Source organism: Taudactylus pleione, unplaced genomic scaffold (genome assembly GCF_031769625.1).
Source record: "Taudactylus pleione unplaced genomic scaffold, aTauple2 ptg000954l, whole genome shotgun sequence".
Classification (NCBI taxonomy): Eukaryota; Metazoa; Chordata; class Amphibia; order Anura; family Myobatrachidae; genus Taudactylus; species Taudactylus pleione.
In genome coordinates this window covers 382884-410406 of record NW_028285355.1, presented here as the reverse complement: position 1 = coordinate 410406, position 27523 = coordinate 382884, and the positions used below count along the sequence as shown (strand labels likewise).

The 27523-nt window shown below is 47.5% G+C and overlaps 1 protein-coding gene across 3 annotated transcripts in view; it reads right to left on the bottom strand.

Moving 5' to 3' along the window:
- The window catches only part of GAB2 (GRB2 associated binding protein 2), a 215502-nt gene that overhangs the window by 18842 nt on the left and 169137 nt on the right, over window positions 1–27523 (bottom strand). Inside the window, exons 1-4 of one of the 3 annotated variants that reach the window (XM_088459941.1) lie at window positions 19099–19279; window positions 6308–6548; window positions 3275–3840; window positions 1210–1304 (exon numbers count right to left, since the gene is read on the bottom strand). In XM_088459941.1, coding sequence (XP_088316067.1) covers window positions 1210–1304; window positions 3275–3840; window positions 6308–6548; window positions 19099–19219 — 1023 coding nt within the window. In that variant the 5' untranslated portion in view covers window positions 19220–19279. Of the gene's footprint in view, window positions 1–1209; window positions 1305–3274; window positions 3841–6307; window positions 6549–19098; window positions 19280–27523 lie in introns of those variants that run through there. The other 2 variants (XM_088459942.1, XM_088459940.1) reach the window with 2 other exon arrangements.

Genomic DNA, 27523 nt, shown 5'->3' with positions numbered 1-27523 from the left:
CTGGCTGCTCCCTCCTGGAAGGGGCAGCCAGGATATCGGCAAGTACAGTATGTGTAAGATACAGGGACTGTGATTGTAATACTCCATTTACACCTAAATTCCGAGTCTGACCCGGAGTTGGAACAGGGGGCCTGATTCAGAGCCGGTCGCTATTTGCGGTCATTCGTTCAACAAAAAGGGGCTGGCTATTCAAATGAACCGTTCGCTCTTTGCGGTCTGTTGACGCCTCTATGTCTGAACGAGCGAACAAAACTTGCGGTTGTAATTTTGAAAAAGACGCCCCCTGGCCGCTCGCACCATACGTCATCTCCGCTATTTATTTGATTAATCGAGTACATCGAACAGCGTATGAACTGCTCGCTATTCTTGTGGCTGGTGTTTGCTACCACAAATTTGCGAGCAGTTCTGGCTATAAAATAACCCAGTGACGTGGTCAATGACTCTCCAGTATTAATTATGCACACCCTTAAAACGCCCGTTTTGACCTTTAAGCACGCCTGCGTTCTGATTTCCACTCCCCGTTTTCAAGCACCTTCCCCCGTTACCACCCACATACGCCTACTCCTGTCACTCAAATTATCAGGCATTCGCTATTTTGCGAGCACATGAATTTCGACCGCACTGACTGGTTCGCGCATGCGTATAACGATCCGTAACCATGCGCAGTTGGGCAAACATCGCTTGGAACGAGCGAACGCTTACGAGCGGCTCTGAATCAGGCCCAGGGTTCCAATCCGGATCGGACCTGGAATTCAGCCGGCGCCGACCCAGGACATTCCCGAGTCGGCGCCGTTCACACCGGAGTCGGGTCTGCATAGACCCGGCTTTCCGGTGTTGAAGTGGACGCTTGGAGATGACGTCATCTCCAAGCGCCACTGAAGCCGGACCAATCGGCAGGCAAGTGGCACAATCCAGGTCATCGTGACCCAGAGTGCGCCGTTCAGACTGCAGGGTTTCACGGGTTACTCCCAGGTTAAACCCTGAAAGTTACCTGGGTTGGATTGTCGGGTCACTCGACCTGGCGATCCAACCCTCTCCCCTTTTACACCAAGGACTTAACCCTGCAATAACCCGGGTTTTAGCTCCGGTGTAAAAGGGGTATTAATCTGAGACTCTGGCCCATTCTTAAATTAATTTATGAGGGTAAACTCCGTTAGCCCTAGAAGGCACGTTCCTGTCTGTGTGTGCAGCGTACAGCCGCTTACTCACCAGATATGAATTGAAGCCATCATTGATTGATTCCACAGACTGCTCTGTGCTGAGATCTCCCATTGTAGGATAGTCATAGGCCTCACAGGACGATGCTATTGAAAGGAATGAGCGTAACAGGTTAACAGGATTAGAGACCACTTGGATCCAAAACTGAGCATGTGCAGAACCCTGGTGCATGCTTTGATAATTTTCCATACTGCTAAACACATATGATGTACAGTACATGCATGTAGCAGAACGGTGTTACATGCCCGCCCACCAGGAGAATGCCTGGGTACACTACGCTGGTCATACAGTCCTAGGACCAGAGAAGTGCATTTTTGCATGTAAATACCTCTATATTACTCAAATGAATGCTTCATTATCATATTGATGAAATTTAACTTGATAGAACATTAGCTACAGAATCCTTTAAAACCAGTATTTCCTGGCTCCAGTCCCCAGGGATGTCTAACAGTGCATGTTTTCCATATCTCCTTGCTGAAGAAAAAGTGTCTACATTACTGACTGACACGTGAGCCCCAGGTGAGAGACAATTTTTTGGGGTTAGGGCTGGAGTTATGATTCTATAGGGAGATCTGGAAACCGTGCACTGTTGAGTTCACTGAATTTGGGAATGACAAACATGGATTGCACATATATACAAACAGAATACTATTTATTACAGTTGACCCTGAATTCTAGAAACTTATAAATGAATCATCGCATTTGCAACCAATCAGGGTCTGGTATGTTATGTCGACAATCACAATGTCATAGTCATTATGTAGACACCACACTGCCAACACATACAACACATAGCCAGAATGTCGACATGTTCAGAAGAACCCTAACCCCAACCCTAAAATAATCTCAACGATTACCCTAATCCCAAACCTAGCCCTAACCCCAATTCCAGACCTAACCGTAACCCCAGACCTAACATAATCCCAACGATTACCCTAATCCCAAACCTAGCCCTAACCCCAATTCCAGACCTAACCCTAACCCCAGCCCTAACATAATCCCAACGATTACCCTAATCCCAAACCTAACCCTAACCCCAGACCTAACATAATCCCAATGATTACCCTAATCCCAAACCTAGCCCTAACCCCAGACCTAACATAATCCCAACGATTACCCTAATCCCAAACCTAACCCTAACCCCAACCCTAACATAATCCCAATGATTACCCTAATCCCAAACCTAGCCCTAACCCCAGACCTAACATAATCCCAACGATTACCCTAATCCCAAACCTAGCCCTAACCCCAATTCCAGACCTAACCCTAACCCCAGACCTAACATAATCCCAACGATTACCCTAATCCCAAACCTAGCCCTAACCCCAGGTGACAGTTTTAACCATGACATTATGGCAGAGGTTCCCAAACGCAGTCCTCAATGCTCCCCAACAGTTCAGGTTTTAGAGATATCCATGGTTAAGCACAGGTGGCTTAATTAGTAGCTCAATCAATTTGACTTACCCATCTGTGCTCAACCATGGATATCTCTAAAACCTGAACTGTTGGGGAGCCTTGAGGAACGCATTTGGGAATCTCTGCATTATGGCATTCAACATTATGGTGTCGACCATTTCAATGTCAACATAGTAATTGTCAATACTGAATACATCCCACCAGAATCATGTTTGGTCTATTTAAACAGTATAACTGTGAGGCATTGGAAAACAACATTAATGGTTCCAGAGCAGCGGAATTATATGTGTATAATGGTCTGTGGACATAGGCTGCATAGTGCAAGTCCGGACTGTAGAGAACTTTTACCCCAGCAGGAATCCATAGACCGGCATCACTGTCAGCTAGTCTGGGAATAATCCATATAGTCCACACATTGGCCTTTTGTCGTTTTATGTTTATATGTACTCCAGATCCGCCTAATGCTATTATTTGCATTTTAATTCCCTTCATTCAGATGCAAGCTCTTTGGCTCAGAGGCACCCTACTTAGGTTTGTTTTGCTTCATCATAGCACTTTCATTTACTCTCTGTATTTCTTAATTACCCATTACATGAATTACCTATATGATAGATAATAATGAACCCATACAAGCCCTTACCTCGGTGCCGTCTGTTCTCCACAGCGGGCAAAGTGTTTCTCCTTGGAATGTTGACTGACACGACCCCAATATTGTCTCCGTTACTTTGCTGAGGACTTCCCCAACGGGTCTCCGTCTGTCCAGGTTTTGGAGGCCGCGGAGGAGGAGCATTATGGAAGTCACTGGACGCAAGAGCCAAAGCATTGTGGTTCTTGTCCAGGGCAAATGTCCGGGGTATTTGGTAAACTGACAGAGGAGTCCCGGGGAGGTCGTAGGAGTCTGTCGAAAGTTCACTAAAGTCTTTACACAGAGTGTTGCTGGGGGTCTTGTAGGTGTAAACGTCCTCGTTCTCTAGCCCGGTAAGGCTCGACTTTGTAGGAGTGTCCGAGCCAAAGCTCCGCGGCAGGTCGTAGGCACTGTCCCGCAACTCCGAACTCAGCCGCCTGGGCTTTGGTAAACTATAAAAACCGTGGACTTGGCCGCTTACTCCATTTAAACAGTGTCCGTATCCCTGAGCCAGTTTCTGAACAGCCGTATCACTGCGCATGAAAAAGGAGGACCGCGTGGCCTGTGAAAAACTGGCGCTTCTGAAATAATTAAAATAATATATATGTATTAATAGGAAACAATATTCAAAGTAGCTAATTTATACAGAGAACTAGAGATGCTCATAACTTAAAACAACATTGGTCCCCAACATCAACTAACAATCTTATGGCTGTCTCCCAATTGCTATTATATGTCGGTGAAATTAGAGTGCATCGCAAACCACTAATATTGTTATATAGTCCCAATACCAAGGTTTCCTGATACTCAGGGGGTGTATGACTGGGGTTTGTAGACCAACCAGTAAATCTGGATAGAACAGCCTTCTGTGAAGTAAAAAAGTAATTTATATTGCAGTATAGGGGCTGATTCTGAGGTGGAATTTCTTTGCATGGACGTAAATAGCGAGTTTTAGCACATAGCGCATGTGCAGATGCGACTTTACACACTTTTGCGAATTTCTGCCCCATTCCGAGTTGTACGGATCTTTGTCAGACCTTTTTTGCATGACATGGGCGTTTTAGGAGGGGGGTAGGGGCACGGATTGGGCAGCAACAATATTTCAACGTGCAGAACTGTGTTGTGGGACTGTCATGTGAGTATTGGGGCGTGTAGCTTGGGTTCCGTGCTGTTCTGAGCCGTACACAGGGGCCTATCTATAATGGGAGCAGGGTGTGTGCGGGCCCTTGGGTCCAGGGGCCCCCACACAACACACCCTGCACCCATAGCATTACTTACCTCTCCGGAGTCCCGAGTCGGTGCGGGGGTCCGGCGCTGTAAAAACAACTGGAAAATAGCCGCCGCAGCCATTTTCCCGTCGTTTGTGCATGCGCAGTACAAGAAACCTGTCCGCCGCAGCCATTTTCCTGGTAACCTGCGCATACTCTATAGACTCTGGGCGCACTCTAGTGCCCAGAGTCTATAACTCCGGCGCTGGCCGCGCATAGCTCAGTTCGCTGTTGGCCGCGGACAGAGAGGAGGGGGCCCATGTCGGAGAATGCACACGGGCCCCCTCCTCTCTAGAAACGCCCCCGGCCATACATATGGATCGGATCTCCTGCACCTAGCATGTGACTGGCGCAAGTGCCAACACTAACGATGACGATTACGGCCATAGACGGAAAAATAGTGGGCGGAGCAACATCCCCCTTGAAGCCGCACAGATCCTTGCATATTCCTATGGATACTGCCAGTAGCATAAGGCAGGCTTCTGTGGCATCGCACAGTCACTTTGCCTCCAACTCAGGATCAGCTCCCTATTGTGTACTTAGTAGAACAATAAATGTACAATGTGCCATTATTTGCTTGAAGGACCACTGAACCTAAAATACAAGTTGCCTTACATAAAATAGTAGCGAACAGTGGGCCTGATTCAGAGCCGGACGCTATTTGCCCTCGCTCGTTCAGAAAAAGGGGCCGGCTATTTAAATTGAGCGCTCGCTCTTTGCGGTCTGTTGACGTCTCTATGTCTGAGTGAGAGAACGAAACATGCGCTCGCTATTTTGTAAAGACGCCCCCTGGCCGCTCGCATCCTACGTCATCTCCGCTATTTATTTGATTAATTGAGTACATCGAAAGGCGTCTGAACTGCTCGCAGTGCTTGTGGTAGCATTTTCCTACCGCAATCATGCGAACAGTTCAGGCTAAGAAACAACCAAGTGACGTGGTCGATGACGCTGCTTTGTTAATTATGCACACCCTTAAAACGCCCGTTTTGACCGTTTGGCACGCCTGCGTTCGGATCACCACTCCCTGTTTTCAAGCACCTTCCCCTGTTACCACCCACAAACGCCTCATCCTGTCACTCAAATTAGCAGGCACTCGCTATTTTGCGAGCGCTCGATTTCCGACCGCAATGACTGGTTGGCGCATGCGCATTACGACCCATACGCATGCGCAGATGTGCGAACATCGCTCGGAGCGAACGAGCGGCCGCTTACGAGCGGCTCTGAATCAGGCCCAGTAACCGTACCCAATGTATACATAACATAGTCAGGAGCTTATCAGAGTAGCAGATACGTGACAAAGTTATGACCTTGGGGGGACTTGTTTCCCCTATGCACAGCAGACTTCCTGTCAGCTACGCCACTAAATAACAATGCAGCTGGAATTGCTTTGCAAAAAATGGCTGATAGTCAAGCACAGGTAGCTGCACAGCATATAGCTACGTCATTAGTCTCTGAGGTAAGGTGACCTGTATTTTATGCTTAGCGTTAGTGAATATGTAGGATCGGAAGTCACGTGTGTAACGTTTTCCTTGTGTTAAACAGCCTGGAGCGTTCAGTCCTAGCCTGGTCACAGCAAGTGTAGGAAAGGGGTATCCAACATGTAGCCCTCCAGCTATTGTGGAACTGCACATCCCAGCATGCCCTGCCACAGTTTTGCTATTAGGGCATGCTAACACTGTGGCAGGGCATGCTGCGATGTGTAGTTCCACAGCAGATGTTGAATACAGTACCCCCAGTACAGGACATTCTTACACGATACATCCAGAAATATTGCCCTCACCTCATACTTTCTGCTTTCCGGCTCATACATTGGTGCAGGAACAGGTAGTCCTGGGGAGCGCTGGCAGAGAGCGTCGTCTGATGAATGTGGTTGGAAGCTGGTTCGAACGTGAACAGGGTGGGCTGGCTGGAATGGGAGGGGGCTGAGGACTTTCGTTCCCTCAGCAAGTGCTGCGTGGAGCTGAATTCCGCAGGAGAGGACCGTGGGCCATGGTTCGCAGATTGCAGGTTTCTCAGAGAGTCTGTACGGGAGAAACTGGTCAGCTAAAATTATTATGGTCATGAAACACATATACTTATTTGTGCTGGCAGCGTTAGGAGACTTTCACATGCCAGCACCTAAACGCATGTTATCATATTAGGATTTCCTCCTAGTATCATTGTTAGAGGACGATTCAACTCGACATCACAACTATTCCTCTGCACATCTACGGAGTGTGAGGAAAAGCTTGCCATGTTTATGGTCACAATGTGACTTTCAGGAAAGGAAAGTCACCTCGCAGCCATCGCACAGAACTGAAGCGACCTCTGAAGCTGCATACACACACACACAACGATTTTGTTACCAACGATTTTATGGACGATTTTCTGTCAGATAATCTGTCAGATTTTTTAAAGTGTAATGAACGATTTTTTGAACTACAAACGATTTTTGTCTCTTCCCTTAATGAAAATTGTTCAGTTGGTCAGTCAGAATGAACTACATACGGGAACACGCATGAACGATAATCGTTCATTGTTATAACTCAGAAACTGAACGATTTTTTCAACGATTGAACGATAACGACGTTGTTATAGTTAAATCGTTCAAAAAATCGTTACGTGTGTATGCACCTGTAGTGTCTCCATCACCTCCACACCGTGAATGCAGCCATTTTATGCGATTGGTCTGAGCAAGATGTCCACCAATTCACGTCGGACATTACTGAGGCATGAGTGCCTTTGCACCCCATGCCTCAGAGATATTGCTAGTTCTTAGGGGACGGATACGTTTCCCTCTCGTGAAAAAGGTCTCTATCCATAAAATAGCATCATCCACTGTCTGTAAAACCATTTTAAAACTATTCCCAGATCTATGAGTGACATTTCGGTCGTCAGGTTAAATGAAGGAAATCTGCGTGACAGCACAATTGCCTCCAGTACCAGTCAGCAGTGTGGGAGGATTTCTGAAGGTAGAGAGTGAGGTAAGAATGGCAGCGTTATGGTGCAAACTCAGCGTAACTGAGAGTAACAGGGTGCTCAGAAAAATACAAAACCCAAATTGTACTGAAAAAGTGCGTGAAATTGCGCAGTCAGAGGCGTAATTAGTAGAATATTCAGCAGAACAGCTCAGAACGTTTCACATCTCTTATATAAAATGTATTCACCAAATGCTACAAGCGGGAATTTAATTTTTGAAAGTAGGAAGTGGGGGGGGCACTGATTTAATAAACAAGAAGATATATGTGAAACATAAATTGTATTTAAAATTAGTTAAATGTGAATACTGAATCCTGCAGATCAATGTCACCGTGTTCCAAAAAGATTTGCAAAAGTTGAGTAATGTATGTTTTCATTATGCTCTGTATTCACTACACAGGTGATGCTAGGAATTACATTGGGTGTAATTTAAGGGGCACAGACATCTCCATGCTGCCGACAAAATAAGTAACTTAGGGCCTGATTCAGCAAGGATCGCTATTCTGCAACGCAGTTGCTAATATCAGCGGTGATATGCATATAATTGCATTTGCATTGCGATCGCAGCCTAACATAAGGACGCCCACTTCCGCTTACTCACATCTGTATACTATGGGAACATAGCGAAATAATCGGTAACATCGGACCCATACGCACACTTGCCCAAACCCTGACCTTACTCAGGAATTGCTAACAGCCACGCACGCTATGAGACCTCACACTGCGTATGGCATCACAGTGGCTAATCTATGCACGCCCCTGCCCAACCACCCCTCCATCACCACCCACAAACGGTGCTTCCGGTCAACCACTCTGCAAGGGGTCCGTGTAGCATCTGCGATCGCAGTCCCGATCGCAATAGCTAGTTTGAGCACGCGCACTGCGATGCATATGCATGCGCAGAATGCAAAAAATCGTCCAATTGCGTGCGTATAAGCAACTGCGATCCTTGCTGAATCAGGCCCATGATTCGGTTGTACAACCTGTAGGCAGGCGTCACAGTGACCACATAAGGGGCCTGATTCAGGCTCGCACACAATCCACATGAAACACCAATGGTCGCATGATTATTTGCAACTGCGCATATGCGAAAATTTCAGAAAACCCCTACGGCGCATGCGCTACACAGAGTGTCCGCACAAAGACGCCAGTGCGATCTGGTCAAATGGTATCCGAAAGATGGCGGAAAAGTGATGGGCAGTGACTGGGAGGTGGCTAGTAGCGTGCACAAACATGGGCCGGTCAGTGGGCGTGTTATGGGAGTGTCGGGGGCGTGTCAATGCAAGCGGCTGCATTCCCAGACGACACAGCCGCAGGCATAGGAGGCCGTGGTCAGACGGGGAGAATGCACCTTCCACAGGGCTGGTGCAAGTCTTGTTGGTGCAAACGATGGTGGTGTATCAGGATGCACCAATCTGTATTACAGCGTGCACGGGCACTAGAAGCGGGCATCTCAGTACTTGCACATTCGGCCGCATGGATGTACACAGGGGCGTCTTTAGAGAGGAGGAGGCCCGTGTGCATTCCCTGTCCGGGGCCCCCTCCTCTCTTTCCGGTGGCCGGCAGCCGACTATCGTGGCAGGCCAGCCACTGGAGTATTAGTAGACTCTGGGCACTAGAATGTGCCCGGAGTCTACTGCGCATGCGCAAAACGGTGGAAAAATAGCTATCGCGGCCATTTTTCTGGCTTGTTGTACAGCGCTGAAACCCGGCGTGGGACCTCAGAGAGGTCAATTTTAAGTAATATGGGTGCAGGGTGTGTGGTGCGGGCCCCCCTGGAGCCGGGACCCGTGTGTACCACACACCCTGCACCCATTATAGATAGACCCCTGGATGTACATAAGGGAAGGAGTTTGTAGGCAATTTGCATAAACTTGCGGAAGGGCGACCGCCAATAGACGCTGCTGCCTGCGCTTCTGCGTGTGACTCAGAGCCAGAACCAAAATGAGGAGAGCGTCAGTCAGTCAGGTGCTGTAAGCCCCGTCCTGCACAGAAACATAACCCAGGAAAGTGACTTACAAGGACTGGCACGTTATAGGCAGGAGGCAGCATCTGTACATCACATGCCCGTAAGGCGTATTCCAGTAACATATCCTGAGCATAGCTGAGCGCTGGCTCACACTAGATTGCAGATCCCAGTAACATATCCTGAGCATAGCTGAGCGCTGGCTCACACTAGATTACAGATCCCAGTAACATATCCTGAGCATAGCTGAGCGCTGGCTCACACAAGATTACAGATTCCAGTAACATATCCTGAGCATAGCTGAGCGCTGGCTCACACTAGATTACAGATCCCAGTAACATATCCTGAGCATAGCTGAGCGCTGGCTCACACAAGATTACAGATCCCAGTAACATATCCTGAGCATAGCTGAGCGCTGGCTCACACTAGATTACAGATTACAGTAACATATCCTGAGCATAGCTGAGCGCTGCCTCACACTAGATTCCAGATTCCAGTAACATATCCTGAGTATAGCTGAGCGCTGCCTCACACTAGATTACAGATCCCAGTAACGTATCCTGAGCATAGCTGAGCGCTGGCTCACACTAGATTACAGATCCCAGTAACGTATCCTGAGCATAGCTGAGCGCTGCCTCACACTAGATTACGGATCCCAGTAACATATCCTGAGCATAGCTGAGCGCTGGCTCACACTAGATGGCTCACACTACATTGCAGATTCCAGTAACATATCCTGAGCATAGCTGAGCGCTTTCTCACACTAGATTCCAGATCCCAGTAACATATCCTGAGTATAGCTGAGCGCTGGCTCACACTAGATTACAGATCCCAGTAACATATCCTGAGCATAGCTGAGCGCTGGCTCACACTGGATTACAGATACCAGTAACATATCCTGAGCATAGCTGAGCGCTGCCTCACACTAGATTCCAGATTCCAGTAACATATCCTGAGTATAGCTGAGCGCTGCCTCACACTAGATTACAGATCCCAGTAACGTATCCTGAGCATAGCTGAGCGCTGGCTCACACTAGATTACAGATCCCAGTAACGTATCCTGAGCATAGCTGAGCGCTGCCTCACACTAGATTACGGATCCCAGTAACATATCCTGAGCATAGCTGAGCGCTGGCTCACACTAGATGGCTCACACTACATTGCAGATTCCAGTAACATATCCTGAGCATAGCTGAGCGCTGGCTCACACTAGATTCCAGATCCCAGTAACATATCCTGAGTATAGCTGAGCGCTGGCTCACACTAGATTACAGATCCCAGTAACATATCCTGAGCATAGCTGAGCGCTGGCTCACACTGGATTACAGATACCAGTAACATATCCTGAGCATAGCTGAGCGCTGGCTCACACTAGATTACGGATCCCAGTAACATATCCTGAGTATAGCTGAGCGCTGGCTCACACTAGATTACGGATCCCAGTAACATATCCTGAGCATAGCTGAGCGCTGGCTCACACTAGATTACAGATTCCAGTACCATATCCTGAGTATAGCTGAGCGCTGGCTCACACTAGATTACAGATCCCAGTAACATATCCTGAGCATAGCTGAGTGCTGGCTCACACTAGATTACAGATCCCAGTACCATATCCTGAGCATAGCCGAGCGCTGGCTCACACTAGATTCCAGATCCCAGTACCATATCCTGAGCATAGCTGAGCGCTGGCTCACACTAGATTCCAGATCCCAGTACCATATCCTGAGCATAGCTGAGCGCTGGCTCACACTAGATTACAGATTCCAGTAACATATCCTGAGTATAGCTGAGCGCTGGCTCACACTAGATTCCAGATCCCAGTAACATATCCTGAGCATAGCTGAGTGCTGGCTCACACTAGATTACACATCCCAGTAACATATCCTGAGTATAGCTGAGCGCTGGCTCACACTAGATTACAGATCCCAGTAACATATCCTGAGCATAGCTGAGCGCTGGCTCACACTAGATTACACATTCCAGTAACATATCCTGAGTATAGCTGAGCGCTGGCTCACACTAGATTCCAGATCCCAGTAACATATCCTGAGCATAGCTGAGCGCTGGCTCACACTAGATTACACATCCCAGTAACATATCCTGAGCATAGCTGAGCGCTGGCTCACACTAGATTACAGATGCGCTATGCTGATTGGCTTAATAAGGGGCACTTGGGAAACCCAAGGAGTGTATCTATAATGGGTGCAAGGTGTGCAGTGCACACGGGCCCCTTGGTCCACGGGGGTCCAAAACCGCACACGCTGCACCAATATTTTTAATACTCACCTCTCCGGAGCCCGTGTTAGCGGTAGCTGCGCTGCACAAATCGCCTGGAAATCGGCGTTTGGGAAATTGCCGGGAAATGTCTGCCGCGCCATTTCCTCGGTGTCCAGCGCATGCGCAGTAGACTCTGGACACAGACTAGTGCGCAGAGTATGCTTCGGCGCTTTTTTTGTCACAGATTTGCTTTGCAAATGTTGTGATTTAATAGCGAGAATCAAAAATCATTCTAAGGGGGAGATGTATCAAACCTTCTGAAGAGGACAAGTGGATTCTAGCTATCATTTGTCTAGTACCTTCCAGAAAGTAACAGCTAGAATCTGATTGGGTGCTAATGATCACTTGCCCTCTATGGAAGTATTCATCTGATGATTTGATAGGTGGAGAGCTTGGTCTGGAATCAGCAGTTTTCCAGCCTTCTGCAGTGACATTTGTAGGTCAGTATGAGCCCGATAATGTACCTCAGCCCTTGTCTGTATAATGTATGTACTAAGCCATCTTCCATTATGTGACATTACCACATCGTGAAGCCTTCATTATTTATTATTCTATAGATTCTGCTGCACTTAGTGCCAGAGGGGATTAAATCCACTAACACCATGAGGAAAGCAGAGGCGTTCCATCACCGCGCTCCCACAGGACATCAGCGGTGACACTAAGATGATGTCTATTACACCGATACATACGCGGAGAGAGCGGAGCACCTGACTGGTATTTGTGCTGCCACGTACAGTATGTGCTCAGTACATCTCCAGCCAGGAAGGTGGGCGACGCTGGGTACATCCTTTCCAGGCACCCCACAAGCTGGGGAAGGGTCCCTCTGGGGCAGTGATGGTGATGCCCCCACAGTCTTGCGCCCTGGGCAGTGACTCTGGTCATGCATCCTACGTCTTACAGCTCTGCCTTTCCTTGTCTACTTAGTACAATGTTTCTTCTCAAAGGCATTCGTTATAGGGCTAATTGTGCTGGGCACATTCTGTGCTGTATACTGTATCTCCTGCTGCTCTGTAAAGGGTGGTACACACTAGACGATGTTGTTAACGACAGGTCCTGATGGGGTGCCAGCATCGGCAAGTGCAAACACACTTGCTGATGCCGGAAGCGATAGCGCAGCAGCGGGGGCCATACTGCCTTCGGGTGATGTTGCTGACAATACGCGGGAGCGTGCATCATCAGCGACATAGCGGGTACACACTGGCCGGTGTGCCCAATATGTCTAGTGTGTACCCGGCATAAGGGTAAATACAGACACGGTAGGTGCCTAATAGTTTACTGTATGTGCTGGGTTCAGGCCAGGGGATGCGGCCTGATACTGTTAATAGTAAGCGCTAAAGTTACAGTACACAATTGTGTGTGTGCCTCCTTGCGCGTTAAACAGCCCTTCTATACCATGGCATGACTCTGTAGCGCCGAGTGTTTTTCTTGTGCAACTTTTTACCTTCAAATGCGTCTAATTCGAACAACGATGCAAATACATAACACAAGCAGCTTCTGCTGATTAAAATGATATGCAGCATGCCTATGTTCTGTGAGCGAGTGCGGGTCTATCTGCATGCGAAACGCTACGTTACAGTGTCAGCGGCTGTAACAGTGTAACGTAGCGTGTCAAATGCAGATACACCCGCAGACGCACACCGAACATAGGCATGCTGCATACAGTATCATTTTAATCAGCAGAAGCTGCTTGTGTTATCTATTCACATTGCTCATTTGAAAGTAAAAAGTCGCACAAAAAGACGCTCGGCGCTACCGAGTCACACGGAGCTCCCTCGTTATGTGTGGCGCGACTTGTAGTGCACAGAGGATAGATGTATGTGGGCACATCTGTATAGTATATACACATTATAATGAATTGTTACATTAATATGACTGGTATGGACAGTGGGCCTGATTCAGACCCAATGTTTCGCCACTGCGCATGCACGAGGCCCGGCTAGCTCCGTCGCTCCGGGGTCTCGCACCAAAAGGGGGCGGCTGTCGATTTTGATCGACAGCTCGCTCTGTTTTGGAGGCAGGCAGGGGGGGGGTGGCTGGCCAAACGGAGGCGTTCCCGACGGAACACCTGCCGTTTGGGGGCGGCCCCACTGACATCACGAGTGATGTCAGTGGTGAGCTTCCAGCTCTATTAAGAGCCAGAAGCTCACTGGGGCTTGTGGGAACGAGACCCTACCGCAAGGGTCTCGTCGCAAGCCCCGATGGTCGCGATGGTCACCCACAGCTATGCGAGCGGCCAGGAGTCCGCACAAAAAAAAATAAAAAAAATAACGCCCTGATTCAGAGCCAGTGTTATTAACAAGTCACATTTACCATGTAAAAAACACAAATTAAATACAGATGTGTATATATATATATATATATATATATATATATATATAAGAGAGAGGGAGAAGAATCTGTCTTTCGCTTTAGAAATCAAACCTGGATACTCATTCCAGCTGCCAACTGAATATAAATATTAGGCTGAAGTGGCCAACGATCGTCCCCGTCATCGGTGCGTATTTTGCGCTAGGCAAAGCAGAGCTACGCATCCTGACATGCGTACAAATGCGTTTGCGCCCTGGTCTGTATGAGCCTCATTACGGTGAACACACCGCTACTCCACGCCCCCTCCTTCTCCTTTCTGGTTCTGACACTGACGCGCGCTGCGATGTCGGGCGCAGTGCAGTGGTTTGTTTCTTCTATGCACGAGTCTAAGTTGTGCTGCCCATGCGTCCAGATAGCGTGTGCACAGTGTCTACAGGCGCTGACAGTGGGCGCTACAGTCCTTGCACATTCACACACGGATGTTCACCTGGAAAGGGCTTTCTAGCGGCATTTGCAAAAAGTCAGAGGCGTGCAAACGGCAAAAGATAGAGACACAGGCGCAACTGCCCCTATGGTTGTCTAAGGAGTAGATTAAATTACCTGCGGGTTGTTTGTTGAACAGTCCCTGCTCCCAGGTAAAGTGCCTGGAGCTATTCAATTAGAGACCTATGAGCAATCCACAAGCAGCTGCGAGACAGCACTCAGCACCGATCTCTGCCGCATCTCCGGAAGGTGAGGACAGAAATCAGCCTCGGGCTGCTCGCAGGTCTCTAATTGAATAACACCAGACCAGTACAAATGCCCTGTGTGCGTGCGCATTCCGATGGTGCACGTTTTACGTAAAAACAAAAATGAGCACTTATGTCCAACTCTATGTCCAATTCAGTGGCGTATCTATAATGGGTGCAGGGTGTGTGGTGCACACGGGCCCCAGGCTCTAGAGGGGCCCACGCTGCACCCACCTATTGCACTTACCTCTCAGGGCATCCTGCAGCGGTGACATTTCTGGAGAGTCTCATAAGTAGGCTGATTATTTGCGCCACCTACTGGATACCCAACACCCCTTTCCCCTACTGTCTTAAGTTGCCGCATATCAAATTGGGAGCTTTCCCTCCTACACAAACACACTGTAAGACTGCTGCAATGTGACAGCATTACACAGCTAGCCTAGACTCTGCCGGTTCCATCTTCCAAGAGAAATAAACCATTATCTGCTCAATATAAACATGGACTCTCTGGTCTCCCATCATTGAAAGGAAATGATTGGACATTGGGAGATGCTGACTAGGAAACAATAACCCAGAGAACATGGGAAATTCTGGCAAACGTTGCGTAGGAAAGGGAGCGGGGACAGGCCAGAGTGGGGGGAATGGTGCCTGCTGGGTACGTCCTCCTGACCTCAATACATCATATGACTCTGAGACTTTCAAAATAAATCAATTCTCTGAAGGACAGTAATGAGAGAATCTGTGTCTGTGTGTTACTGGTTAGTGGAGTCTGACTGGTCTGCACATGGGAAGTCAGACAGCTCCTCGGCGTCCCCCTATCATTGCATTGTTTCATCATTTTCCTTCTCTGAAGCCCTCATTAACTTTCAGCACAGAGTGGATGTACACCAGTTTGCGCAGCATAAACAACGCATGGAAACGGTTCTGCGGATGCCCACAAAAATAAAAAAATGTGCACCTACGTCCGCACCCTGACCTGATCTCATCTCACACTTGCTACTTACCATTGAATTGGTGCGCAAACGCAGGCCGAGTACAGTTAGGGCACCCCTACATGGAAATGCATATGCCTCTATCAGGTGCATATTATGTGTGGTGCATTTATCCTATTTGAAAGTATATGAATTGAGTTTTTTGCATCGCTGGCCAGTTGGAGAATTTGAGTCCTTTGGTGGGGTAATGTGTGTCTGCTGATAACGCAGGGGGCATCACCATGTCGACTGTCAAAATGTCAACAATCATGTTGTCGATACCACAATCAATGTCGCCAGTTATGTCAACACTGTTGAACTTTCTGCACGGAGCGGAGGATTAGGCTGCAGGCAGAGAGGTTAGGGTTAGGCTGAGGGAGGGTTAGGGTTGGGCTGGGCTGCAGGAGGGTAGGCAGCGGGAGGGGAGGGTTAGGCAGAGGGAGGGGAGAGGAGGGTTAGTCAGCAGGGAGGGGAGGGATATGGTGCGAAGGGGAAGTTTAAGGGTTAGGCTGCAGGAGGGAAAGGTTAGGGGTTAGGCTGCAGGAGGGAAAGGTTAGGGGTTAGGCTGTGGGAAGGGAAGTTATGGTTAGGCTGCATGAGGGAAAGGTTAGGGGTTAGGCTGTGGGAAGGGAGGTAAGGGTTAGGCTGTTGGAGGAGAGGGTTAGGGTTAGGCTGTGGGAAGGGAAGTTATGGTTAGGCTGCATGAGGGAAAGGTTAGGGGTTAGGCTGTGGGAAGGGAGGTTAGGGTTAGGCTGTTGGAGGAGAGGGTTAGGGTTAGGCTGCGGGAGGAGAAGTTTAGAGGTTAGGGTTAGCGGCATTACCTCCTGAAGCACCTCACGATGAGCTGGAAGTCATCATTATATCACCGCCGAACCTGGAAGACCTCACTGGAGCTGCTGGATTTTCCAAATAAGGTAAGTCACTGCTGGACCAGCACAAACTTTTTGTTGACATTCTAATCATGTCACCATATCATTAAACCCCTAAATGCACCTTCTCTGCTGGCTCATTTACATAGACCATGTGCTACAAAACGAAGTTATCAAGGTATGTCACTGATCCGGCCAACTCTCACTCTATGGCCACCGAAAGCATTTACATCCTGCAAGATGCCACCATCTTGCCCAACAAAGGCGCACACTTACCCCTAATGACGGGTGCACTCATGCAAAAGTACGTGAGCGGATCAGCACTTCAGCTCTGCACGTTTGTGAATAAGCCTCTCCGTATAGTGGCGCCTTCCACATAAGAAGCCGCAGGACAGAATTCCCAATTGCCCCTCAGCAGACATCCAGAAATAAGCTACAGTCACACGCAGCTGGCGCACACTCCAGATTTATTTTCCCTTTCTCGTTGAAATAAATAAATTTTAGAAACTATTATACTCCACATGATTTTTATTAGTAAAAATAAAGCCAGGATGTTTACTAATAAACGTCTTACGCACGCACATATTTACTGACAGCTTTTCTTTGTTACAGACAATGAAATTCATAAATAGAATTTCTTTCTAACGGGGATCTTCACAGAACTTCCTGGCTGCCATAGACAGAACTGTGTTAGTGTGTGTGTGTGTGTTTGTGTATGTGTGTATTTGTTGGGAGGGGGGGTTTGCTGTGTCTGTGGTCTGAAATAGTTCTGTGTATGATGAAAGTTATTAATCCAGACTTAAATTCATTAAATGTACTTTCCAAAAATAAATTAGATGCATTTCTCCCTAAACTGAGAGATGAGTTTTATTTTCATTGCAGTTTGGATCATTGAATAATGGAGCGTTGACCGTATCAGGTTTCAGGTCAGTCTGTAGCTCGGGCTCGATGACCCGGGCAGCCAGCTGCTAGAAGGAAAGGGTTTGCTAAACGCTGGTAACACAGGTTGGTACAGTACAGACCGATGCCGATTCTGATGGTGACATGACCGGACCCCTTACTGGTTCCACCATACAATAATGTATGATCAGAATCTGAGACATACTGATCGGATAATCTGCTCAGAAGCCTGTAACACGTGCACCACCACAATGTGATGCTGGGGACAGGCAGTTACATGATGGCTCATTCGTCCAATCAGTAACAGATGTCTCATTTCAATTGTTCAACTACAATGATGGCCCGAAAATTTCCTGACAACCAAGAGACTTTGCACATAATGGGCCTCATTCGGAGCCGGACACACCCAACGCCCACTGGACACGGAAGGAGATACATGTGACTTCGGACTGCTAATTTGACGCATGCGCAAAGCAACATTTCAGACAAAGACGCAGGCGCATTAGAGGAAAAAAATTGCAGATTCCCCGCATGGCCACGTAAACGGCATCATCTCAATATTTTGCTATTTAACAAATCAAAATGCAAAAATTAATTCTTAAAATCTTCCCTTCACTAGGAGAATAGCAGGAACTTACATTCCTGCTACCCCACTGTGAGCCCGGCTGATCAGACCACGCACTTACCATACCTGTTAGGAGGTCTGTAGGCACTAGAGGCTTGTACAAAGGAGAAACTGCGGGTAACCTCTCTGCCCAGGGGTAACCCACTCTGCCCAGGATTAGAAAACACATCCTGGGGTAACAAACTATGCCCAGGGGTAACCTACTCTGCCCAGGGGTAACCACCATGTCCTGGGGTAACCTCTCTGCCCAGGAGTAACCCACTCTGCCCAGGAGTAACCACCATATCTTGGGTTAAACCACTCCGCCCAGGAGTAATCCATTCTGCCCAGGGGTAACCACCATGTCCTGGGGTAATCTCTCTGTCCAGGGATAATAACTCTGCCCAAGGGTAACCACTATGTTCTGTGGTAACCTCTCTACCCAGGGGTAACCCACTTGACATAGAGATAATCACGTAGGAAGTACGACCTTATGTAACTTGTCACTGCGCTACAGCTGTCCAGCACTCGGCTTTTTATCCCAATGAGGTTGGCTACACTCATTAGATGACCATGTGTCCGTAGGGGGATACAGTCATATTGCCGACGGACGGAATGCCGACACCGATATCCTGAAGGTGAACAGGATACCGACGTCGGCATCTCGAAGCGCTGGAATCCTGATTGCCCGGATGGGTAAGTAACTGCTCTGTCCCAGGGGAAGGGGGGGGTTAGGTTTAGCCACCCCCGGGGGGAGATTAGGGTTAGGCACCCCGTGGGAAGGGTTAGGCTAGGGGAAAGGGGGGGTTAGTGTTAGGCACCACTGGGGGGGAGGTTAGGGTTAGGCACCCCCAGGTGGGTTAGGTTTAGGGGGGGGAAGGGGGTGGGGTTAGGCACCACCGGGCAGAGGTTAGGCTTAGGCACCCCCTGGGGAGGATAGGGTTAGGCACCACCAAGGGAGGGTCAGGGGGAGGGGGGTTAAGGTACTTACCTACCGGTGTCAGGATTCTGCACCATGCGGGCTTCCAGTGTCGGGATTTCAGCCTCCGGCATATCATACCGATTCTGTCTGTAGCTTGTACAGCAGGTGAGAGATGATGGGCAATGAGCATTGGTCCTCCCCGGGATTATCCCTCTTATAATAACACTTTCCTAAGCCTGAGCTGTGCAGCTCTGAGTAGTGCATGCTTGCAGCAGTGTCTGTCAGTCTGTGTGGGGTGACTTCCTGTCCAAGCATTTCCTAAATCATTTCCAACTGCGTGACCGCTATTTTTAGAAAACTTCCCATGAGCTGCAGCAAATCCGCTGCCCTGGACAAGACACTGGACAGGAAATGATACAGGATCAGGACAGTCTTTGCTCTCTGGTAAACAGCTTGTCTGTCTTTCTTTTACATTGGGAAGTAAAGGGGCTTGATTGAGAGATGGTCACAATGCAGATGTTTAGGCAGTTGAGAGATTATCGGAGCTCTGCGCACGAATCCGAGTCACACTGCGGATGCATCACGTTTCATTACAGTTGTCGCTCCCAGTGAGGATTTATTGATGTGTGTTTGTGGGCTGCAAATGGGGGGGGGGGGGTGGCAACTCAAATGCAGGCCGCGACCGTTTTCAGGGCGAGCAGTGCCGTTGCGCAGAGGCTTTGTGGACGGCACCATCGCCCCCTCTGACCCTTGCTCCTGGAACGGCATCCTGCAGCCAGGATTGCTGCTGCTGCAGCACCCGCTGGGCATCCTGTGGAAGCTCAAGACGGGCACTTTGCACAGTATATGCAGCCAATCAGACGCCTTACAGCCGCTGCACTTACCGGAGCTGCCGGTCACAGCCCCTTCTGTGCAACGTAATGGTGTCATGCACGCAACGTCATGACATTGCGCGCTCAGTGGCCAGCACAGGTGCAACAGTGCCCTGTTACGGCTCCGGCTACTGAATCTCAGTTTCCCTAGACATTCTGCGCAAACTCAGCAGGCCGATAATTGACTGATCTGCGACCGATGGAAGTGGGCACTTAAGTCGCTCTGGGAATCTCTTATATCTAAGATCATTGGCAATGTATTCCAAATAAAAGATAAAAGCTACTACTGCACTGTGACTGACACTGCTGTACATTAATCCTCGCTGCGAAGGTCTATGTCACACACAGAGGAAACACCGATGACAGCGAAGCAGAGCCTAGCAGGACAGTCATTCTTCCTGACCTCACTACAGCAAGAGCCTTGTGCCTTATCTCATTACAGCTAGCAGTCAGGCCCAGCCAGGCTGATAAACATACGGAGGCCCGGCCCTTGACGACTTGTCCTTAGTATGCCTGATGGAATGAAGCTGAAATAACACTTTGGCAAAGTCTGTGTGAGTGTGTGTGTGGGCTGTAATTGGCTGGGTATCTCCTCAGCTGCTAAGTCTATGAGCTTTGGCAGGTGATGCTACAGTATGTACTGTACTTCTGCAGAGCAGGACCCATCCCCACCGCCCTAACCTCTCGTCTTAAAGGAACAACCTTCGCCCGCCCGTGCATTTTATTTATCTCTGGAAGTAATTGAAAGCAGAAGTTCTCTGCCAGTGTCACGTCTGGGTCAGCTAAAAGCATGACCCGAGTGTGTTCCCAGACAGCAGGGAACGGAGGATTTGCAGGGTAAATGCATGTCTGGACATCACACAGGAGTTGCGTTAGCGCCGTGCAGACATCCGTGTTATTAAACGGGTCTGTACGCCCCAAGCAGATCAGATCTGTAGTTATTGCCAAATGTTATATAGTGGGACTGTGATCCAGTGACTTCTCATTTGTTAAAGCAAAGGATAACCTGACTGAAAACAGATTTATAACTAAAGACCCCTCCCCCCCTCCAACTAGCATAAACGTGGGTGTTCCATCCCAGTGACCCCCATTATATGGAAGAACTCCCTCCCTGCCAGGCTTGCAAAAGCTTCTTGGGGTCTATATAATAAGCCTTGGAAGGAGATAAAGTGAATGGTGATAAGGTACCAGCCAATCAGCTCCTAACTGTCATGTCACAGGCTGTGTTTGAAAAATGACAGGAGCTGGTTGGGTGGTACCTTATCACTTTATCTCCATCCAAGGCTTAGTAAACAGACCCCTTGTCTCTTATTGGCATCTAACAAAGAGGGAACAGTGTACAAAGCACTTGCAACCAGGCTCTGGGGTCTTGGTTCAGCACCATGGTGCCTTGGTGGTCCTCCCAACACGAGGCAAGGCCGGGATAGGTCTACTCTTAGCTCTCGGGAGCAGCCTGCACTGAAGTGCACTTAAGTGGAAAAATCTCAAAAGGTCCAAGTTTCTGTCACATTATAACCACCCATTAATAACAATTTCTGGGTTTAGGCCCATATGTGGCTTCCATTAATCACGAGAGTGAAGGGACTTCAAGACACATTTGTTTGAAAACTTTTTTTGCATTGGGCGAGGTGCATTTCTCTGATAAATGACCCCTTCTCCATCCTGACCTGCTGGAAGTGGTGATTCCACATCAATGTTCTTCTGCCTGGGGGTTCCGGGGTCATTCAGGTCCAATAAGCACTCTAAGGTACCAGGAGGATCTGTACAGTTCTGTCTTCCTAACTAGTGGCAGGGTCGGGGGATAGGTGTGATCTCTGGGCAATGTACGTCTGGTAATTGGGGTGACTATGTTCCACGCATAGCTGACAATGGGAGTGATATCTCTCTGCAATAGCAAACTGACATAATGGGGGTGTTTACTTGCAATACATGTATATATGAGTTATGAGGGGTTTACACTGTATTGTTATTAGGGGTTGGGCTGCCTATGAGGAGTTATCTCTGTGTAATATATGGCTGGCTATGAGGAGTTATCTCTGTGTAATATATGGCTGGCTATGAGGAGTTACTGATATGCTCAGCTATAACGTGGCATCACAGCGTTATCTCTCACGCCACGCATGGCGCGCCACACACCACGCCATGAGTCGCGCCACAAAGAAAGTTTAGTAATGAAAAAAGTCATTACGTGTAATACAACTTTTTGCCCACCAGATGTCACTTTTCCTAAACTACATAGCGCATGCGTCTGATTTCATTACGTGTAATACAAGATTTTGCCCACCAGATGTTACTTTTCCTAAACTACATAGTGCATGCGTCTGATTTCATTACGTGTAATACAACATTTTGCCCACCAGGTGTCACTTTTCCTAAACTACATAGCGCATGCGTGTGATTTCCAATGTACCGTACGGTATGTTCTGTATTACAGCGTTTTCCACATGGAATCAGGAATGTACGGTATAATAAAGTGGTAGAAGAATGTCTAATATAGTTTGAAATCATTAAGCTCTGTATTACCCACTGACTGTGCGGTTGAAATCATACTCTGTTTGCGCAAATGTAAATACTGTCGGCACTGTCCCAGACTTAGACATTGTAGTGGTTTCATTACTTTACAAACTACAGAACTCTAGTAATGGGTGAAGCGTGTGGCCTAGCGGTCTAATGCCTAGTCTCACTGCTTCTCCCCTCTTCTTGTTCCGTGGGTTAGAGACCTTGAAAATATGTTTTTTTTTATTATTTTTAAAATCTTCACTTAAAATATTCAGTATTCAATACAGTACATGTGGAGCGCATGCCCAGTGCTTCGGGAGTCAAACAGCGAAAATAGGATTTTTATTATTAGTACTGTACCTTAGAACGCAAACTTGCGTCAATGCCAGCGCTGACCCAGACGTGGACATTATAGTGATCTTTTATGACCATCAAGTGGTAATGGGCCCTGTTAAAGAGAGTGGTCTCTGTATAACAAACTGACTGTGCGTTTAAACCGCAAAATTGCGTCAATGTCAGCGCATGCCCAGTGGACGGGTTGCAATGACAATGGAATGTGTGCCGCATGTCCAGTGGAGCCAAGCCATAAACCAAGTAGCGCTATGCCATGGCGCATGCCCAGTTGTCTGTATTGCTACAGTACTGCTGAATTTTCACACTTGTGCCATTCTGCACTGTCCGAGACTTACAGTATACACAATAGTAAATTCATGACTTCATAAAGTGCTACAGAAGTGGACTTTGTTTGGAGGGAAGTCTCTGTATTACAAACTGACTGTGCTCTAGAGCGCAAACTTGCATCAATGGCAATGCTGTCCCAGACTTGGAAACTTTAGTGATTTAAAGTGTTCAGTAACTGATAGTTGACTCAGTTTGAGAAGTCCCTGCACTACAAACTGACTCTGCGTTTAAAACGCAAAATTGCGTCAATGTCAGCACAGTTGGCGCTGTGGTGACTTATAGCCAGTTCTGAGGGGTTACGGTACAAATAGGATCTCTGGCGCGTGCCCAGTGGCGGGGTTGCAATGCATTGCCAGTGGTGCTGGGCCATAGCCATACCCTTGTAGCGCTACAGTATGCCATGGTGTACAGTATGGAAGATCATACAGTAGCGGGTCATGATTCACACACAGTGAAATTGGGATCTCCGTATTACACACTGACTGTGTAATAATAATATTAAAAATAAAAAGTGTAACCTTGACTGTCTAATAATAATAAAAAAAATAAAAAAAAAAGTTTAACCTTCCAGGTTTCGAACCCGGAACCGGGTTGTACAGACGTCTGCAATGTAGAAGTCCAGAGATGGAAATTCAACAGCATACCGACTGCAGTAATATAGCCAACTAACTGCGCATGCTCAGTGATGATCATCCATACGCCATGGCATAGCGCTACATGGCGTATGGCTTGGCGCCACAGATCCCATTGTACAGGTACCCCCTTCATTTCTAATCCATCGCAGATGGCTGACAGCCACCACAGCGCCAACCGTGTAATAGAGAGAGCTCTCTCTCATACAGATCCCACTACTACCGTACTTAGTGTGCAAGGTTGGAAGAGCATCACCATTGTCATAAGTTTGCGATGCAACGCTATTTTGCACTTCAAACGCACAGTCAGCTTTGAACACAGAGAGCTCTCTCGCAGTCAGAAACCACTCTCAGACACAGTCCAAGACACGTCGGTATAGTGTGGAAGGCCGAGACCGCATCTGTGTTGTCGCATGTTTGCGTTTTGCGTTTTACAGAGCCCTGTCTCTCATTCTATACAGTCCATTCACTACCAGTTTCTGCAGTTATGAAATCACTATTGTGTGGTGCAAAATTCAACGTTCACCGTCAGTTTTTAATATACAGTACAGGCACATTCATAGCGGCACACTAGTGGTCCTAGCAGATGGGGGATGGTGTCCTTGGCAATGGTCACTATTCGTAGCATTTTTCAGGACACTAGGGCAGAGCTGACTGCTTACAGTAAATGGATTAACAAAGCGTCCTTTATTATGGTAATGAGAGGCTCTTGGCTTGCTTTGGGGGAATGGACCTGATGCACTGTGTATGACTCTCGGCCCACTGGGCATGCGCCAGAAATCCCATCGCAACCCTCCTACTGGGCATGCGCCCGCCAGAGATGGAAATTCAACAGCATACCGACTGCAGTAATATAGCCAACTAACTGCGCATGCTCAGTGATGATCATCCATACGCCATGGCATAGCGCTACATGGCGTATGGCTTGGCGCCACAGATCCCATTGTACAGGTACCCCCTTCATTTCTAATCCATCGCAGATGGCTGACAGCCACCATAGCGCCAACCGTGTAATAGAGAGAGCTCTCTCTCATACAGATCCCACTACTACCGTACTTAGTGTGCAAGGTTGGAAGAGCATCACCATTGTCATAAGTTTGCAATGCAACGCAATTTTGCGCTTCAAACGCACAGTCAGCTTTGAACACAGAGCACTCTCTCGCAGTCAGAAACCACTCTCAGACACAGTCCAAGAGATGTCGGTATAGTGTGTAAGGCCAAGACCGCATCTGCGTTGTCGCATGTTTGCGTTTTGCGGTTTAGGCGCACAGTTTGAAATACAGAACCCTCTCTTGGCGCTACAGATCCCATTGTAACCCCTCCACTGGGCATGCGCATGAAATCCCATTGCAACCCCTCGAAGCAGACAGCCACCACAGCGCAGACATTGACGAAAGTTTTGCACTATTTAAACACACAATCAGTTTGTAATGTCTTACTTTTAAGCAGCCTTTTAAACAACAACACTACAGTATTACAGTACAACACTACTAAAGTAGTTTCACTATAGTGTCCAGAGCAGACAGTGCCAATTAAAAAAAAATATACAGTATACGGTACGGTATATTCTTTTCCAGGGATCGAACCCGGGACCATAATTCTACCAAAGTGATCACCTAACCACTAGCCCACACGACAGCTACAGTGAACCGCACAGAGCGGCCTCATCCTTGTGCACTCCTCCCGCTGCTGTTTTTAATAAAAAAAAAAAATGTCATACTGTAATTCATCCCATCTCAGTGAAAGCTGTGCGTGCATCTCATTAATCTACAGTATCGGTTATACCGTAACAACTCGGGCAACTTCTCTACTGTTCAGTTACTGCACCGTACCGTATGTACAATACTGTATGTGCAGTGATTTGCATCCTGTTATAAGATCTTACTGTACGGTACAGTACTGTACTGTATGTACATTATGTGACATTAAAAATACAGTGTTGGTTGTGCGAACATGCAAATGCTGTGAATGTGATATCCATCCAATTTACTGTAAGTTTAACAGTATGGCATTCAGTACAAGGCATTCAGTACAAATTACAACAGTGGAGCACTCGCCACCCAGCAGTTAAGCACTGTATTACATGCAATTACAAAAGTGGAGCACTCGCCACCCAGCGGTTAAGCACTGTATTACATGCAATTACAAAAGTGGAGCACTCGCCACCCAGCGGTTAAGCACTGTATTACATGCCGTAGCATATCCTTCATATCCTTCGTTGAAGAATACCACGGTATTCCACAAGTCCATGGCGCGACTCAGAGGCCTGTGGTGCTGGGGGCGAATGCTACGCATAGCATGGACAGCAATGAATACGAACAAGGCAGTCCTAGAGCGGATCAAACCAAAAATATCATTAGAAGGCAAGATCACCAAACAACGACTCTCGTATTTTGGACGTCATGCGGGCTAATTCCCTAGAAACAGCGCTAATGCTTGGATTCGTCAGCGGATCCAGAAGAAGAGGACGCCAAAGAACTCGTTGGCTGGACACAATAAAGGCTGACACGAACATGCCCATAAATGACCTGAAGGAAGCGGTGAGAGAAAGAGAAGCGTGGCGTTCACTGATCCATCAAGTGTCCGAAAGTCGATGTCGACTAAACGGATAATCATCACCAATATATGGCTGGCTGTGAGGAGTTATCTCTGTGTAATATATGGCTGGCTATGGGGAGTTATCTCTGTGTAATACATGGCTGGCTATGAAGAGTTATCTCTGTGTAATATATGGCTGCCTATGAGGAGTTATCTCTGTGTAAAATATGGCTGGCTGTGAGGAGTTATCTCTGTGTAATACATGGCTGGCTGTGAGGAGTTATCTCTGTGTAATACATGGCTGGCTATGAGGAGTTATCTCTGTGTAATACATGTCTGGCTATGAGGAGTTATCTCTGTATAATACATGGCTGGCTATGAGGAGTTATCTCTGTGTAATACATGTCTGGCTATGAGGAGTTATCTCTGTGTAATACATGGCTGGCTATGAGGAGTTATCTCTGTAATATATGGCTGGCTATGAGGAGTTATCTCTGTGTAATATATGGCTGGCTATGAGGAGTTATCTCTGTGTAATACATGGCTGGCTATGAGGAGTTATCTCTGTAATATATGGCTGCCTATGAGGAGTTATCTCTGTATAATACATGGCTGGCTATGAGGAGTTATCTCTGTGTAATACATGGCTGGCTATGAGGAGTTATCTCTGTATAATACATGGCTGGCTATGAGGAGTTATCTCTGTGTAATACATGGCTGGCTGTGAGGAGTTATCTCTGTGTAATACATGGCTGGCTATGAGGTGTTATCTCTGTGTAATATATGGCTGGCTATGAGGAGTTATCTCTGTGTAATATATGACTGACTATGAGGAGTTATCTCTGTGTAATATATGGCTGGCTATGAGGTGTTAACTCTGTGTAATACATGGCTGGCTATGATGAGTTATCTCTGTGCAATATATGGCTGGCTATGATAAGTTATCTCTGTGTAATATATGGCTGGCTATGGGGAGTTATCTCTGTGTAATTCATGTCTGGCTATGAGGAGTTATCTCTGTGTAATACATGGCTGGCTATGAGGAGTTATCTCTGTAATATATGGCTGGCTATGAGGAGTTATCTCTGTGTAATACATGTCTGGCTATGATGAGTTATCTCTGTGTAATATATGGCTGACTATGAGGTGTTAACTCTGTGTAATATATGGCTGGCTATGAGGAGTTATCTCTGTGTAATATATGGCTGGCACTAGGAATTATAACTAACAGAACATGGGTAATAAAATGGATTAATTCTGTGCAATATATAT